The sequence below is a fragment of the Panthera onca genome, chromosome B3, assembly GCF_046562875.1.
Source record: "Panthera onca isolate mPanOnc1 chromosome B3, mPanOnc1 haplotype 2, whole genome shotgun sequence".
Classification (NCBI taxonomy): domain Eukaryota; kingdom Metazoa; phylum Chordata; class Mammalia; order Carnivora; family Felidae; genus Panthera; species Panthera onca.
The window spans coordinates 143,517,084-143,534,707 of record NC_138344.1 but is presented as its reverse complement, the minus strand read 5'-3'; the positions used below and the strand labels follow the sequence as shown (position 1 = coordinate 143,534,707).

General features: G+C 52.8%; 1 protein-coding gene across 5 annotated transcripts in view; it reads right to left on the bottom strand.

The window, feature by feature from the left end:
• The window catches only part of TECPR2 (tectonin beta-propeller repeat containing 2), a 107,952-nt gene that overhangs the window by 11,755 nt on the left and 78,573 nt on the right, over window positions 1–17,624 (bottom strand). The window contains exon 18 of one of the 5 annotated variants that reach the window (XM_060620772.3): window positions 12,117–14,340. The exons of the other annotated variants lie outside the window; for them this stretch is intronic. Within the exon in view, the coding sequence (XP_060476755.3) occupies window positions 14,161–14,340 (180 nt within the window). The 3' untranslated portion in view covers window positions 12,117–14,160. Of the gene's footprint in view, window positions 1–12,116; window positions 14,341–17,624 lie in introns of those variants that run through there. 5 annotated transcript variants of the gene reach the window in all.

Sequence of the window (17,624 nt, the reverse complement as noted above, 5' to 3'; positions counted from 1 at the left end):
CAGGACCAAAATGCCAGGATGGGGGTGAACAGGAAGCGGCACAGGCCATCTTGAAACCAGGAAACTTGTTTCTGCTGAACCCAAGTCCTCCAGAGGGAAGGCGAGAAAGGCCAGGCCTCGTGGTTCTTAAACCTTACAGTCTCCAGGATTTGTGTGTGGGGCTTATTAAACGGCACATTCCTTACTACTCAGCCATAAAAAAGAATGAAATCTTGCCATTTGCAACGACATGGATGGAGCTGGAGAGCATTATGCTGAGCAAAATAAGTCAGAGAAAGACATATGATCTCACTCGTGTGTGGAATTTAAGGAGCAAAACAAATGAGTAAAGGGGGGAAAAAAAGAGAGGCAAACCAAGAAACAGACTCTCAACTACAGAGAACACACTGATGGTTACCGGGGGGGGGGGGGGGATGGGTGAAACGGGATGGGGGTGAAGGAGGGCACCTGTGACGAGCCCCGGGTGACGCATGGAAGTGTGCCGAATCACAATATTGTACACGTGAAACTAGTGTAACGTTGTATGTTAACTATACTGGAATTAAAACTAAAACTTAATAAAATGAATGAATAAATGAATGAACGAACAAATAAACAAATGTCATGTTCCTGGGCTTGGGGCCAGCCTTTCCGCATGAGACCTTGGGTCTAGGGCTCAGAAATGACCTTAAAAAAAAATGTTTTTTAAATGTTTATTCATTTTTGAGAGACAGAGAGAGACAGAGCTTGAGTGGGGGAGGGGCAGAGAGAGAGGGAGACACAGAATCGGAAGCAGGCTCCAGGCTCTGAGCTGTCAGCACAGAGCCCAACGTGGGGCTTGAACTCACAAACCGTGAGATCGTGACCTGAGCCTAAGTCAGACACTCAACCGACTGAGCCACCCAGGCGCCCCAGAAATGACCTTTTAAACCAGCACCCCAGGTTAATTCTGTTCAGGGTATCCGTGGGTTACCTTCTACAATGCTCTGCACTCTGGCAAGAAGAAGGCAAGACTACACTACCCAAAGTGGTCTGCAGATTTTACTGTCAAAATCTCAGCTGTTATTTCGGGAGGAATGGAAAAGCTGATCCTAAAATTCATACAGAATTGTGAGGGACCCCGAACAGTTAAAATCATCTTGAAAAAGACAATTTTGGAAGACTCACACTCCCTGATTTCAAAACTATGATGAAGCCACAGTATTCGAAGTGCGGTACTGGCCGAAGGACGGGCATATACACGTGTCAGTGGAGCAGAACTGGGAGTTCAGAAAACAGTCCACACAGTCAAGTGATTTTCGCCAAGACCGCCAACATCATTCAACGAGAGAACAGCCCTTTCAACAAATGGTGCCGGCACAACCGGACTGAACACAGTCAAAAGAAGGAGGCCGGACCCTGACCTCACGTCACATACAAAATTATCTTCAAGGGGCTCAGGAATAAATGTAAGAGCTAAACCTGGCAATCGTTTCTTAGAGATGACACCAAAGGCACGAGCAACAAAAAGAGAAAAGACAAAATGGACCTCATTAAAATTAAGAACTTTTGTCTATCAAAAGACACGATTAAGAAAGTGAAAAGACAGTCCACACGATGGGAGAAATATCTGCAAGTCCCATGTCTGATAAGGGTCTAGCGTCCAGAATAAATAAAGAGCTCTTCAACCAACAACAAGAACACAAACAACCCCATTCAACAGGCAAAGGACTTGAACGACGTTTCTCTAAAGAAACACAAATGGCCCACGAGAACACGAAAAGATGACTGACGTTAGTCATTAGGGAAACGCGAACCGCGATTGCGCGGCACCATGCCACACGCACTAGGATGGCGAGAAAGAGGAAAATGGAAAAGAACGAGAGGCGCCGATGTGGAGAAACCCCCCCTGCTGGAGGGAATGCCAAGTGGTGCAGCCAGTGGGGAGAACAGTTTGGCAGGTTAACCTCCAAAGCTTAAACACAGAGTTACCATATGAGCCAGAAATCCCATTCCCAGATACGTGCCAAAGAACTGGGTCGGGCGTTCAAACGAAAACCACACGAATGTCCAGAGCAACCGTCACGACAGCCACGGAAGCTGGAAGCAACCCAGGCGTCCGCCGCCCGACGAGTGTCACTGAGCCGTGAAAGGGCTGAGGCACCGGTGACGTGGATGCACCTTGAAAACACGATGCTCTGGGAAAGAAGGCAATTGCAAAAGGCCGCTTATCATGTTAAGCCCCTCACTATGAGATGTCTAGAAGAGGAAAATCTATACGGGGGAAAAAGCAGATTAGTGGTTGCCAGGGGCTAGGGGAAGGGGGGCTGGAGAGTGGCCGCTCCCGGGTAGAGGGTTTCCTCAAAACCTGATGAAAATCTTCTGGAACTAGATGTTGATGAAGGTTGCACAACATTATGAATGTGCTAAATGCCACTAATGGTAACTTTCATGTTATGTGCAGTTTACCACATTTTTTTTTTTTTTTAAAGCAAAAGCTGGGGCGCCTGGGTGGCTCAGTTGACGTCCAACTTCGGCTCAGGTCACGGTCTCATGGTTTGTGCGTCTGAGCCCTGCTTTGGGCTCTGTGCTGACAGCTCAGAGCCTGGAGCCTGCTTTGGATTCTGTGTCTCCCCATCTCTCTGCCCCTCTCTGCTCACACTCTGTCTCTCTCTCTCTCTCAAAAATAAACATTAAGGAAAAGAAAAAAAGAAAAAGTTGACAAGCCTCGGTTTTGCTGATGCACTATTGTTTTGCAAAACATTATCCCTGGGGAAGCTGGGGAAATGGTACTCGGATCTCTATTATTTCTTACAAATGCATGTGAATCTGCAATTATCTCAATAAAAATTTCAGTTTAAAAAAAAGAAGTAGGCAAGCTAAAATGTTGGCTTATTCATATTCAAAACTTCATAAAAATGAAAAAAAAATAAAGATTGCAAATATAAAATGGAGTAAATAAGGAATTTAAGATTTAAGAATCATTTGGAAATGCTAAAGAATATATATAGCTTCGGTGTCCTTCCAAAGGCTGTGAGCGTGTGAGTATGCGTCCCTGCTCCTGCTTATTTTTGTCTTTTAGAGAGGAGTTACAGGACAGGCGTGGGGAGAGAGCCGCACCCCTTACTGGAAGTACCCAGGGATTTAATTACAGCCACCAACAGGCTTTGATACTGACAAATCAAAGGGCTGCTAGGGGCCGTAAAGTTTCCCTTGAACAAGACCTCACAGGAAAAAAGAAAACGAGCTGGTGTCCTACGTTCTCAAAGGATAAACGCCCCTTACTAATTATTAGGAGTAAGAACGCATTTTATTTATTCCACGCCACCAGCATTACAGAATAAACCACTGCCCTTTCCCAGTAGTCGAGAAATCCTACAGGCAGAACTTGCTGTATACGCTGAGACCCTGACCAGGCCCTCGGTGCAAATGGAGGAGCCATTTTCGTGTGACGGACCATCCCACCCTCCCGGGGCCCACAGGACTGTTCTCAGGTTAAGGGCTTCACCTTAGTAGTCAAGTGCAAAGAAATACTTCTCAGCTTAGGGGCGCCGGGGTGGCTCAGTCGGCTGAACGTCCGACTTGATTTCAGCTCGAGTCATGATCTCACGGTTCATGGGTTCAAGCCCCCACATCAGGCTCTGTGCTGACAGCACAGCACCTGCTTCAGATTCTGTCTCCCTTTCTCCCTGCCCCTTCTCCTCTTGCGCACACACTCTCTCTCTCAAAAAAAACATTAAAAAATTTTCAAAAAAAAAATAAATATTTCTCAGCTTAGGTAGTGTGAGCTAGAAGAAATGAGACAGGTTCTGTGCTTCCTGGAACGGACACAAGCTTGTTTTTGAGTTATATACAGTATTTGTTAGCTCTGATCCGAACTTTCTCATCTGGTATATTCCCCCAAGAACTGGGACTCCGGCCACTGGATTCTCCCAAGAACTGGCACTCTAGACCACAGTCCTGGGAGAAATGGCTCTGGTGACCAGAGACAGTGTTAAGACTGCAGCCCATGATTCTGCTGCCCGCTGCCTGCACCTCTGCCAGTGAAAGCCAACGGCAGGGATAAGTGTGACCCAGGAGGCATCCACACTCTCACCCGCAACTCGCTGCAGAGTTGGGTTTCCATCCAATTTTACGGGTCCGTGAGCTCCCTGAAGGCAGGACCGTGCCTGCCTGCCCGGTGCCCGGGCTCGGCGCCTGGCACACACGAGCCTCCTTCTGAGCAGTCGTTCTTTGTGTGAAGGCACCCAGCCCCAGCCCCATGGTGCGCTGCCTGGACTGCTCCCGGGGCCTCCTCGGGGGGCTGTGTGCACCCTCACCAGCAGGCAGCACCCCCCTGGCCCCACACCGCTGGGGCTACGTCACCCCCCTTCTCAGCGTGCTCACATGACCTTACCCGGCCCCCACCGGGAGTGTGCACCAGAGCCCTCCCTGCTCTGCAAAGCCCAGCCTGCAAACTGCCTGCTGCAAGAACCTTCTGACAGACGGCCCACCCCCATTGGCCAGCCCTAAGGGGCCCCCATCCAACACGCCCCCCACACTTCACTCCTCTGGCCTGGGCAGGAGCAGAGGGAACTGGACAAGCTTTCCTCTTCACAGCCTACAGCGCTCCACACGTCACCGCGTGTCACAGAGCCCCTGCCCAGGAACTGTTCATGAACTTGGCATTCTGGGGACAGCAAGCCCCCGGCAGAGGGGGAGGGCGGTGCAGCTAACTCCAGGCTCCACAGAAACAATGCCCCTTGCTAACAAAGACTCTGGCTTTTCTGTTTAAGGGCTCACTCCAACGATTTTGGGCTGGAAGGGACCTGGGAGGCCAGTGTAACCTCATATTCTGGGCAAGCAAACTGATAATGAAATCCGTGCTGAAGGTCAGGGTGAGGGCCTACGGCGGAGCTGCTCCCAGAGCTCAGGGGCCTGGGGCTCAGGTCAGAGTTCTCTACGCTTCTGGCAGGTGTGCCTCTACCCTAAGGAGTGCTCACACGTGTGTGCACACGCCACACACACACAGCCACTCACACACGCGTGCTCGCACATGCGCCCGCACCCGTCCCTCAGCCAGAATGGAAATAAACCCAGGGTAAGAGGAAAAAAACCTGAAAGTTTCACAGCCAAAGGAAGTATTCTTCTAGACAGATCACTTAGGTGCGGGCCTTATGAGGACCCGGATAAAATTCAGCGGGGACGTTTCGGGAACATGGAGGCGCACTGATCAGAGAGCCAGCCCGGCAGCGGCCCACCGGAAGACGCCCCGTGAGGGCACAAACCCTGCCGCCACACCATCCAGACATCCCTTCGCTTCCCGACACCCGTCTCAGCGAGCCGCATCTGCGCTGTGCGGGTGGACCCCACTCTTCCTGGGGCCCGCGCTGCTGCAGTGAAGCCGTCGGGCCCGTCCGCTCCCCAGCCGCGCGGCCCCCGCGGTCTTGCTCTGACTTGTGTGCTTGCTTTCAGTCTTCTGCGTCCTCGCCTGTTGCAGATTCTCTCCCTGCGTCTGGTCTGTTCCTTCTAAGCTCAGATAGGCTTGAAAACCAGACACCGACGTTAACAGGCCCCGATTTAAAGCACCATCAGACTCTCGAGGCGGCTGAGGGCCGGAGCCTGCTGTCTTTTGCCTCGGACTCCGCTGTGACCCAGGACCGATCCCCTGCCCCTCGGGCTCTGGGTCCTCAGTCGGAGAGGGAGCCATGCGAGCTGCCACGCTCCTGACTCTGAGTTTGCGAGCTCTGAGGCTGGGGCACAGCTGACTCGGGCTGCCGTGGGGCCCGCTGTGCCGAGCCCTCTGTCCTCACTGCCTCAGGGACGTGAGATCTTCCACCCGAGGCCTGCAGAGCCCACGCATCACGGGCAGTTTCACGGGAGCAGCTCTGCTGCTATTTGTTGCACAAATCGGGCTTAAGTGTAAGATTTTATTTGAAGAATGAGCTCCGCCGCTAAAAATGCTCGGAAACTGCTGTCCTAGCTAAGTGAGGCTACCAGAGGCTGGTTCCGAGTTCCGGACGGGAGAAGAGCTCCCCTGATCCTCTCTCCTGGCCGGCCGACTGCAAAGCCAGAGGCCCTCTCCCCCGTGACTCCTGCACCGGCTCCAGCGACTTCCCACACCCCCCTCTGCATCCGCTTGGAAGTGTGGCTTGGAGTCCAGTAAACCCAGCATCTGCTGGCAGCAGGGGGATGTGTGAATGAATCCAAGGCGCTCGGGGACAGGCATCCTGGACAGGGCTCATGCTCTGTTCCTCCTGGGAGGGGGCTGGTGACACCGACCGTGGCTGCTCTTCCTGTCCACCACTCGAAGCCCTGTCAGACACCAGTCTGACGACTGTGCCGTGGTGAGCATCAGGGCTCCAGGCCGTAGTGATGCAAGAAGGCTGCGGGAACTTGATTCCAGCTGCACGGGTCCCCACGTGTCTCTGAGAGCTGACGTCACGGCAGCCACTCAAAGGAATGCTCGGTCCCGCGTAGCAGCTTCCGGGCCCAGCCCTCCGGAGGAGTGATGCCGGGACGGGAAAGGTCCCTGGAGGCGACCCGGGGGCCTGCAGGCCCTTCCTGATGCTCACAGCTGTATGGGGCACACGCCTGTCAGGCTGGGACATGGGAAAGGGTCCCTGGGTCCGTGTTTTCACCAGCAGTCACATGTATGGTGGAGACGGACAAGGGGGCTGCCGCGGGTCCGGGCAGCCCACGGTACCTGGCAGTCCTTTATGGGGAATCGCAGCCTTCCAGAATGAGGGGAAAGGCGGAGACTCGGCTTCCCAGAGAAGAGTAACATTTCTTAGCAACGGTGTTAGGGGAGCTCAAATACAAGTCCTGTTCAAAGGAGCTACGGGAGCAAGGACAACATGGGGAAGAAAAGAAAGAAAGTGGCCCAAAATTTAGTCTTTCTCAAACTGGGGCTGTTGTGTCCAACGGCATGGGACACCATGAGTGGTGGCCTCCCGCCTGCACTTGTGGGCGGCTCTGCTGAGTCCCCGCCCCAAGCCGGGATGTATAAAGGGAGCCCCACCCACCCAAGCACCACTCAGATTTCTGACGGCTCAGGAGAGGGGACGGGGGACGTGGGCATCCCGAGGGCTGGACCACGGAGAGTGGAGCAGAGCAGAGAACCTCCCCCCGGGTTCTCAGCAGCAGGTATGTGAGAATCCGCCTCGGAGCTTCAAAACCCACAGCCTCCTGGGCTGTGGCAGCAGGGTGAACGCACTCCCTCTGCAACACACGGGGCAGGCGGCCTGTCACCCTGGAGTTAGGAACGCGTGCAGGGAGCAGGAACGACCTTAGTGGGGCAGGAAGGCCGACAGCAACTGACCGCGGGGACCCCGGCAAAACAGCCGAGCCGGGCCACCATGCGGGGCAGGGCGCCCAGGGAACAAGTTCCTGGCACGCTCACAGGGCGCCCAGCGGCATGTGCCCCTCTCTCAGAACCAAGACCGCCAGCATCTAAGGCAAGCCTCTGCCGCGGAGAAGACGAGACAGACGCAGAGAACAGGCAACTCTGGGGCGTGGAGACCGCAGAGGAGAGGAAACTTCAAAAACCTCCTCGGAGGGGAGCGAAAGCAGGCTCGACAGCAGGAAACAGCGACAGGGACTTCCAGGAACTGAAAACGAGACCACAATATCATCCGACAGAGAGACTGCAGGCTAGAGCTGAGAATGTCTTCTAGAAAGTAGGACAAAAGTGTAGGAAGAAAAAACGGGAGAGAAAGGGAAGAAAAGTGGGGCCAGTTTAGGAAAGCCCCCGGCACATAAGCAGGAACCCCAGAGAGCACAGAGAATGAGACAGGCAGAGGCAGGAAGCCGATGGCCAGAGGGCAGCAGGTCACAAACTCCAGGCTCATTAGCACAGAGGCTGAACTATGCCCTCCCCGGGGCATATCACTATCTGTTCTGGGAACACTGGGAACAAAGAGATCTTACAAACTTCTAGAGAGAAAGGCAGGTCAGATATCAAGGATCAGGGATCAAAACGGCTCAGACTTCTCTACAGCAATGCTGGACAGTAGGAGATGGTGGAGAAAACCCTTCGAAATTCTACAAGAAAACAGTTTCCAACCCAGGCTGCTCTGCTCAGCCAAGGCTGACTGCCAGTTGGGCCAAAGACTTTCAAGTTACGTACCATGAGCCATTCTCAGGAACTGACGGGAGGATGAAGCTCACCAAAACAAAGGAAGAGGAAGACAGGAGGTCCAGGAGAGAGAGGACCCAACATGGAAGGCAGGGTTGAAGGGCAATCCCAGGTAGACTGGGTGACCAGGCCAGACTGGGGCCGGCCAAAGCCTCCAGGAGACACCTCTCCAAGAGGAGGGCCTGGGTGGCACCTGATGTGCCCTCGAGCACGGACAGCGGAGACAACTGGCAGAGCCTGGGGCTGGATATGTAAAACCAAGATGGCAAATCATGACCATGAGCAAGTCCAGGGAAAAGAGAGTCCTCCAGACGGGAAACGTAGTGGAGGCTACTTGTGAGGAGCACATCCCCTTCCCCAGGCACTGTGGATGCTGGCACTGTGGCAGGCAGGCGGGCGGGGGCACAAGATCATGAACTGCTCTGCATCCTTCTCTCCCAGCAGGGAGTCAACTGAAAACAGAACCAGAAGGATCCAGAAACCGCTCCCTAGGCAGTCCTTCAGGGATATGAAGCTACAAGAAAGCGGCTCCCAGAGAGGGGAGAGTGGGTGGGGAGGCGTGTTTCTTGTAGCACACCCTGTGGGCCCAGCCGACGCATTAACTTCTGCACTTATGTGTGTGACGTTGATTCAAAGCAACCAACTGAGACGTCTGAGCCCCACTCCAGACCTGCTGCGTTCATCTCCAGCGGAGGTACCTACGTGTGGACCTCTGAATACATGCCTCCAGATGGTCCTCAGGGGGAGCGGACTCTCCGCTTTACTGGTCACGAAATGAAGGGCCAGTGAGTTTGGGCAACTCTCCCAAGGTCACTTGGTCTCATGGAAAAAAAGAAGTATTCGTTCAGGTTCTTTTGATTTCAGGAACCGGGCTCTGGCTCTCGTGGGGACGGTCCTGGTTGGCGGGGCTCTGGCCGCTTCCCGCCCTGTCTGTCCAAGGCACTCGTGTGCCTGCCAGCTGGGAGCGAAGGCTCCTGCAGCACGGCGGACACAGCACTGCTGGCTCGGCAGGACCTGAGCGGGGTCACCACCAGGGCCAGCAGGTACACGCAGGGGGGACCGATCCAGTCACTGAGGGAACGCCCGGACCGCAACGTCGCTCAGCTTCCTTTACCCAAAAACACCGGTGTCAGGAGCTCCACCTGTATTCTGCCTCAGCCTTGGATCGCACGGTGCGCACAGCAGACGCACCGACGGACCACAGAACTTCCACGGCTCACGGCTCCCCTTCCTCATTCAGCTCCTGCCCAAACCTGGGCCAGTGGGCATCCCGAGCCCTCTCTTTATGTGATACCTTTCCTGCCTCCTATGCTCCCAGGTCTCATTTGGGTGATACCAGTATTTGGTGCTGAGAAGCACAAGACACACGGTCCCCAACCACGAACTGTCCTGTGCGAAGCTTTTCCCTCCTCAGAGACACCAGCCAAACCCGTGACTGGCCGGTCACTGGAAATGCCCACCATCTCAGGGCCCAGTTCGAAGACGGCACCGTCCACGGGAACCACGGATGGCGACCGTGGGTGATCGGTGTTTCGTGTTCGCTCTCGTAACCTGTGGCACCCTCTTTTTCTGGTCATTTATCGCTGATCTCACCAGCAGAGACATCTCCATGCACGTTCGTTCCCTCTGCAACACCCAACACAACGAAGTGACTGCCTTCCCGTTTATGTTTCCTTACTGTTCGACACAATTTTTGGACAGCTCACAGAGGTATGACGGACACACATAAAATGTACACATTTAAAGTGTCCAACCTGAAAAGTGACATTTGTGTGCACTCAAGAGACCATCCCCACGCTGCTTGACCCTCCCAACCCCGCGGCCCTCACCAATCCCCAAGCAACCACTGCTCTCTGTTACAAAAGTCCGCATTCTCTAAGTTTTACATAAATTAATCATATAATATGCACTCTTTTCTGTCTGGCTTCTTCCCCCAACAAAATTACTTCATCAGATCTGGAAACCCTTTGGCCATATTTCTTCTGGTATTTTTCCTGTCACCCTCGCCCCTCTTTCGCCTCAGGACTGGGCTGCATTTGAACCACGCCACATGAGGCTGTCCCATGCTCACTTGGCTCTGAGTTTTTCCCCAGTCTTTTTTTCTCTCCGTGATGTAGTTTGGATTTTTTTGAAAAAAATGTTAATGATTATTTTTGAGGCGGGGGGAGAGAGGGAGGAGAGGACCAGAGAGAGAGGAAGACACAGAATCCAAAGCAGGCTCCAGGCTCTGAGCTGTCAGCACAGAGCCTGACATGGGGCTTGAACCCACGAACCGTGAGATCGTGACCTGAGCAGAAGTTGGATGTTTACCCAACTGAGCCACCCAGGTGCCCACCCCCTCCTTGAAAAAAAAAAAAATTTTTTTTTGAATTGGACGGTTTTATTCCTGTGTCTTTGAGTTCCCCAATCTTTTCTTCTGCAATGTCTACACAGTCACTAATGTCATCCAGACTATTTTAAATCTCAGACATTATAATTTTTATCCCTGCAAGTTTGATCTAGGTCTTTTTTTATAGTTCCCATTTTTCTACTTAATGTATGCAATCTTTCCCCCAGTTTCTGGAACATAAAGAGTAAAGTTATAACACCTGTTTTAATCCCTGCCTATGAATTTTATCATCTGTATCCTTTCTGGGTCAGTTTCCATTGGTAGATTTACTTCCCTTCACTGTAGGCGATATTTTCCTGTTTCTCTGCCTGCCTGGTGAGTTCTGATTGGATTTAAGATCATGTGAATTTTACCTTATTGGTGCTGGATGTTTTCATGATTTATAAATATTCTTGAGCTTTGTTCTGGGATGCTGCTAATTTACTTAGAAACAGTTTGATCCTTCTAGATCTTGGTTTTTTAATTTTATTTTATTTGAAAGAGAAAGAGAAAGAGAGCAAGTGAGCGAGAAGGCTGGAAAGAGAGAGAGAGAGAGCTAGAGCATCCCAAGCAGGCTTCATGCTCAGCACGGAGCCCAACTCGGGGCTCGATCCCACAACCCTGGGATCATGCCCCGAGCCAAAATCAAGAGTCGGATGCTCAACGGAGTTACCCAGGCACCCCTAGGTCTTGCTTTTAAGCTCTGGTCACCAGTATTAGAATTATATTCAGTACAGGGCTGATTTTGCCCCATCACTGGGGCCACATGCTCTTGGGATATGACCCAATTAAGGCTAGGGCTCAGGAGGTTTTGCACTTGGGATGGTGAGATCAGGAACTACTCCTGCCTCTGCAGAGTTCCCAGGCATGTCCCCTCTGATGTTTACAGGTGGCTCTCTCGCTGTCCCCGCGTTGTTTCTTCACACGTGTGTTTCTGCGCATGAGCCCCTGTGGGGCCTCTGCAGCTCTCTAGTCCTCCCCCAAGTTCCTGCCTCCTTGGCCTCTCACCTGCCCAGAGCTATGCCCTCAACTCAAGGGGCAGGCTGCGCTCTGCTAGCCCCTACCTGGGGTCCCCCTGCTCATGCAACAGCCTGGCAACTATAGGGGTCACCTCGTTTGTTTCCTATTTGTCAGGGACCACTATTCTTTGTTGTCTGATGTCCAATGTCTTGAAAACCACTGTTTCATATAATTTGTCTGGAATTTTTGTTGTTTCAGGCAGGAGGGTAAATCTGGTTCCTATTACTCTGTTTTGATTGGAAGCAGAAGTCCATGTAACCGGTCTAAAGCTTCCTATTTCAATTCCAAGTGATGATTCCTGTGGTTATGTGGACTGTGCCTCCCGTGTGCACGCAGTGTGCAAGGTATTTTAACTCAAGAGGACTGTGTCAGCTGTCTGTCTTGCTAGAAGACGAGCATCTGAAAGACAATATTCTAGAGCTCATTCAATGTTCACAGAGGTCAGACCACGTGCGAGGCAGCAGGTGTCTGAGACAGCGTGAGCACGTCGGTGGAAGGACGTGAGAGGGAGATCGTGCTCCCTGCTGGGACAAAACAGGGATTTCAGAGGGAGGCAATATTACTCATTATTATAGCCACATAACTTGGGTCCCCTGAGTCCCTACTCTGGGAGGTAAGTATTTCCTCCACACAGAGAAGTATTTTGAAGAACTGTTTTAGGTTTGTTTGTTTTTTTTTTTTTGCTATCCTGATTCTGCTGGAAAGTAAAGGAGATGAATTACCAGTTACTTCATACACGGGATCGAATCTCCCCTACCCAAGCATTATTATGGCAATTTTGGAACGTACCAAAAACCCAAAAGACTTCTACAGGAAACACCCCCGCACTCACTACCAATAACACTTCACCGTGCGTGCCTCTTCACGGGTCCACCTGTCTATCTACCCAGCAAACCATCTTGTTCTGGATGTGCTTCAAAGAGAGCTGCAGACATCAGCAGAGTTTCCCCTGGATACTTCAACATGTAAATCATCAACTAAAGCCAGTATGTGTTTACAGCTTTCTCTTGAGGTAAAGTTAACACACAGCAGGTGTACGAACCATAGTTTGACAATGGTCATCCCTGGGGAAGCAGCCTCAAGCCACTGGCAGCCATCCACCCCCCCACCCCGGCCCCCCAGGCAACCACGGATGCGATTCCTGCCATCACGATCCATCTGTCCGACCCATCCTAGGATTTCATACAACTGGAGCCATACAGGAGGTACCGTCTGCCATTGGCCTGTCGCTCAGGACAACAGCGATGGGGCGGACTCCTCTGCGATGCTGCGATCACTCCTTTTTATCCTGTCACCCAGTTCCAGCCGGTGCTGCGGTCCCTACCACCATCCTACAGTGCAGGGCTGTGGACCGAGGGCCCTGGTTCAGGCTTCACAGCAGGTTGTCCGGTGCTGCAGCCTGTGCGTCCCCTCCCTGCAAAGCATCTGCGCCATGAGAGGGTCCGATGGAGGGTGACTGCCTGCTTGGGACCGGGTCCCCCATTCCAGCTTCTCTTCCACCCCTGCCTTTGGCCACGGCCTGACTCATACAAAATCTTTCCTGCCAGGAGCGGAGGTGTCTGGTGGAAATTTTAGGAACATGCCAACCTGTTTCCCAAATGAGACCCACAGGCTGGGATCCAGGCCAGCACTGCAGGTGGGACCTGGGCCCTGGGCCCCAGGGCTGACCATCACTCAAGGCACCAGGCATGAATGCGGAGACAGGGCCTGGTGACTGCCGGCACCCTTTCCCCTGCCCTTGACATCCAAGCTCCCAGGGAGTGGAGGGGAGCCCTGCCCCACCCCAGGGGTGCTGTCTCCCCCTTGCTGACCAGGCCCATCTGACTTCTGCGATGCACCCCCCCCACCCCCCGCCGCCGTTATGCTGCAGCCTTGCAACCACGCGGTCACAGGGAACTGTGGCACCGCCTCGAGCAGGCTCCTTCCTGAAACAGCCTGACCAGGCCACTCGGCCTGGCCCCAAGCTCTGTGGTGGCCGGGCATGGGGACAGGCCCCCTCTGGTCCAGCGCAACGGTGCCTCTCTGGTCACGCTCACGTGTCACGGTTCATTCGGCGGGCAACCCCTTCTGTCCAGTCTGCCGGCCCGGTCACGTCCTTGCACCAGCACTGTCTCTGTGAGAGGCTCCCGGCCACCTTGGAGCTGGCGGCCCCCTCCTCCCAGCTCACGCAAGCTCTGTGAGCACAGGGCTGGCGTCCTGCAATGAGGACAAGGCTGAGGAGTCTGGGCAGAGTCACTGAGCCCCCGAGCCCTGGGACCTCGCTTCGTCCGGCTTGTCTTCTCCTCACCTGCAGAATGGGGAGGCTGGGCTACGAGTCTTCCAGGCCCCAAATCCTTTGTGTGTGGGTGTGGAAGCGGGGGGGTGGAAAGACTCCCAGGGATGCAGATTTCTATGGGCCAGGGATGTCCACGGGGGCGTCCTGGAGCAGAGGGGCTGCACCTGACTCACAAAGTCTGGGTCCTCTGTAAAATACCCCTATTCTCTCCGACTACAAAACAGATTTCCTGCCCGTCAGAGGAAAATACAGACAACAGAGAAAACTATTATCATCACTCATAATCCCTGGATCAAAAAGAGCAATCCCTGTTGTAGTTTTTTCTAGGTATTTAGTGGGATTTTATCATTTTGTGTTCTTGTTTCTTACCAAATCGGTACCGCACGGCCTTTCTGAGCCTTGTGAGCACAGCAGACACAGACCTCAGTCCGTGGGTGTGTGTGAGGGGCCCTGGGTGCTGCTGCCGGGAGGGGCAGGGCACCCTCGGGGGCACACAGGGGGCACAGCACAGGAAGCTGGACACCACCTCCGGGAAGCGGCGAAGACAAGCTCCAAAGCCGCTAGGGCCACGGCTCCACCTGGCATGATTCTCCTTAGCGGTACCTGCCAGAACATGATTTTAAACGGCCTTTCAAAGTACATCCTTGATTGTTTATAATAACCGTCACTGGCATAATTTGCTAAGTGGGCTCTTTACCACAAGGCCGGTGCCGCACCTGCTTCACCCACCGTTCACAGCTTCGCCGTGTGAACAGAGCACAGTCAAGTTCACGCTGACCGCCAGAGACGATGTTAACAACTGGTAGCTTTGGGAACATTTTTGATTGTTTCCCAAGACTGAGCCTTATTCAGACTATTCGGAGTTGTGAAGTACTCACTCCAGAAGTAGTACACGTTCATCGCCAGATTTTCAGCAAAGGGAAGGAAAAACTCAGTCATGACAGCGCGCTACACCCAGACGTCACCATTATCCTCCCGCTGTGTCTTTGCAGTTTTCAGTGTACGCATCATCGTTGTTTCAACTTCAACAGAACCACTGAACATGTCTGTAACTGACATTTTACTCAGCAACGTGCTAGGATATGAGCATTTCTCGGTGGGAATAAAAGCTCTTCTGTGAAGTGACGTGGAAGACTTGTGGCGGATTTCCCTGAATAGACACATCGCAGTTCAGCTCCGCTCCGTCACAGCAAATCTCACAGAGCAGAGACCTCCTGGACACGAAACATGTAACTGGCAATGGCTTTTCTTCTCCTTATCAAACACAGGGGCTCCGCGTGCTGGCCTGGCGTGTGGAGCTCTGTGCCCTTGTCCCAGAGCCCAGAGCATGACCGCTCTCACTGCCATGGGGGCGGCGGGGGGACAGGCCGTGCTGCGGAGGCCCCAGCTGGGGGTGGGGCTAACTTGCTGAATGGTCTTGTGTTAGCACCAGACGGGGCCAAATCCCCCGCCTCCCAAATGAGATGACAGGGACCTGGTTTCATTATCCCCAAGGCCTCCTAACAATTTTATTTCAGGAGACATCGGCCATCGATCAGAACACCCCAAAACTCTTGGGAGCGGGCGCTCAGCTGTACCCACAGAGCTTGGCTTTGGGGTGTGGATGCCCCCCTTCTCCCACCATCCGTCCCCGGCTGAGTGACCTGTGCCAGGTCGGTGGGTGTCACCAGATGGTGAAAGGGGTGAGAGTGTCATCGGGGCTACTTAGCCGTGCCTTCAGTCAGGGGTCAGGACAACGAAAACTCCTCTAACTGCTCTCCACTCTGCTGTCCTGAACTGACATTTCTTCTTTTTTTAAGTCTGTTTATTTATTTTGAGAGAGAGAGCACATGCGTGTGCGTGTGCAAGCTGGGGAGGGGCATAGAGCAAGTGGGACAGAGGACCCAAGGCGGGATCTGCACCGTCAGCACAGAGCCCGATGTGGGGCTTAAACCCACAAACCATGAGATCACGGCATGAGGCGAAATCAAGAGCCAGACGCTCAACCGACTGAGCCACCCAGGCGCCCCTAATGCTAACCCTTCTCTAATGAAAGTCTTCCTATTGTCAGGTGTGAACTTGTCGATGCGTAAGTTCTCGACGCTTAAGGTTACATGCAGTTACACATCCCCACTGGCAGCTTGTGGGCAGAGAATTCTTAGGAGTATTATCTGGTATCATGCTTGTATACTTATTTTATGTTTTTGTTGTTCATACAGACAAAAATACCCGAAGCAGCTGAATTTAAAATAAAAGTTTTAAAAGTTACTTTGGCCATTGGCCAGACCTATCAGTCTTGGTTTCCCAAGTCTCTCTCTTTTCCTGGCGGAGTAAATGACCCCTGCAAACCGATGAGCGGTCCACACAGGAAGGGTGGGCTGGGCGGGCCTAAGCCTCCACGTGAGGCTGGGGACCCCATGGTCAGGAAAGGGCGGAGTCTGCTCAGGAGGCAGAGGCGACCTGGGGGTGGAGGGGAGCGAGTGATGCAGTAAAGAAGACTGGCCTGAAAGAAGAGGTGGGGCCAAACTAGGGTGGGGACAGCAGGATGCTCCCCTTCCTTTACCAGGGCCGTCGGTGCCCACAGTACCGCGAAATGTCACATCACCCACTGAGCTTGCTTTAGTGCTCCCTCTACCTTGGACAGAACATTCTCCAACTAAAGCAAAAATGCTAAAAAAAAAAAGATCCTAAAAACAACTATAAATATTTTCTCCAAATCCTTCCATATGTTAGTAAGTCTGAACACTGAGTCATTTGTTTTGAGTACTTTGTTAAACTTCACCCCAAAACTACTACAGCAGGGAGGCTTTTACCAGAGACGAAAGTGGGAAGCAAACGGCCTAAGTGCCGCTGATCTCAGAGGATTTCCGTTGCTTCACTTCGTTGTGTCCTTTAGCAGCTACTACCTGTTCCCCCCCCACCGTTTCCACTGCAAACACATCCTACATGCAGACCAAGAAGGTCAAGTGGAGGAACGAACTGAAGAAAAAAAAATACAGTAGGAAGAGGCTGACTATGATCGAAACACGTAAACTCCATTTATACTCCAATACTGGGATTCAACCAAATTGTCCTTTTTTTTTTTTTTTAGTGTATCACTTAGTTCTCTAATTTTCCCCTCATACTCCTGGATTTTTTTCTCTCTTTCTTTCAGCTTCCTCTTTCTCCATAACTTTATCTTCTAGTTCACCTATTCTCTCCTCTGCCTCTTCAAGCCGAGCCATCGTGGTTTCCATTTTGTTTTGCATTTCGTTTAAAGCGTTTTTCAGCTCCTCGTGACTGTTCCTTAGTCCCTCGATCTTTGTGGCAAGAGATTCTCTGCTGTCCTGTATACTGTTTTCAAGCCCAGCGATTAATTTTATGACTATTATTCTAAATTCACTTTCTGTTATATTATTTAAATCCTTTTTGATCAGTTCATTAGCTGTTGTTATTTCCTGGAGATTCTTCTGAGGGGAATTCTTCCGTTTGGTCATTTTGGAGAGTCCCTGGCGTGGTGAGGACCTGCAGTGCACTTCCCCTGTGCTGTGGTGTATAACTGGAGTTAGTGGGCGGGGCCGCAGTCCGACCCGATGTCTGCCCCCAGCCCACTGCTGGGGGCCACAGTCAGACTGGTGTGTGCCTTCTCTTCCCCTCTCCTAGGGGCGGGATTCCCTGTGGGGTGGCGTGGCCCGTCTGGGCTACTTGCACACTGCCAGGCTTGTGTTGCTGGGGATCTGGCGTATTAGCTGGGGTGGGTAGGCAAGGTGCACGGGGGCTGGAGGGGCAGGCTTAGCTCGCTTCTCCTTAGGTGATCCACTTCAGGAGGAGCCCTGTGGCAGCGGGAGGGAGTCAGATCCGCTGCCGGAGGTTTGGCTCCGCAGAAGCACAGAGTTGGGTGTTTGCGCGGAGCGAGCAAGTTCCCTGGC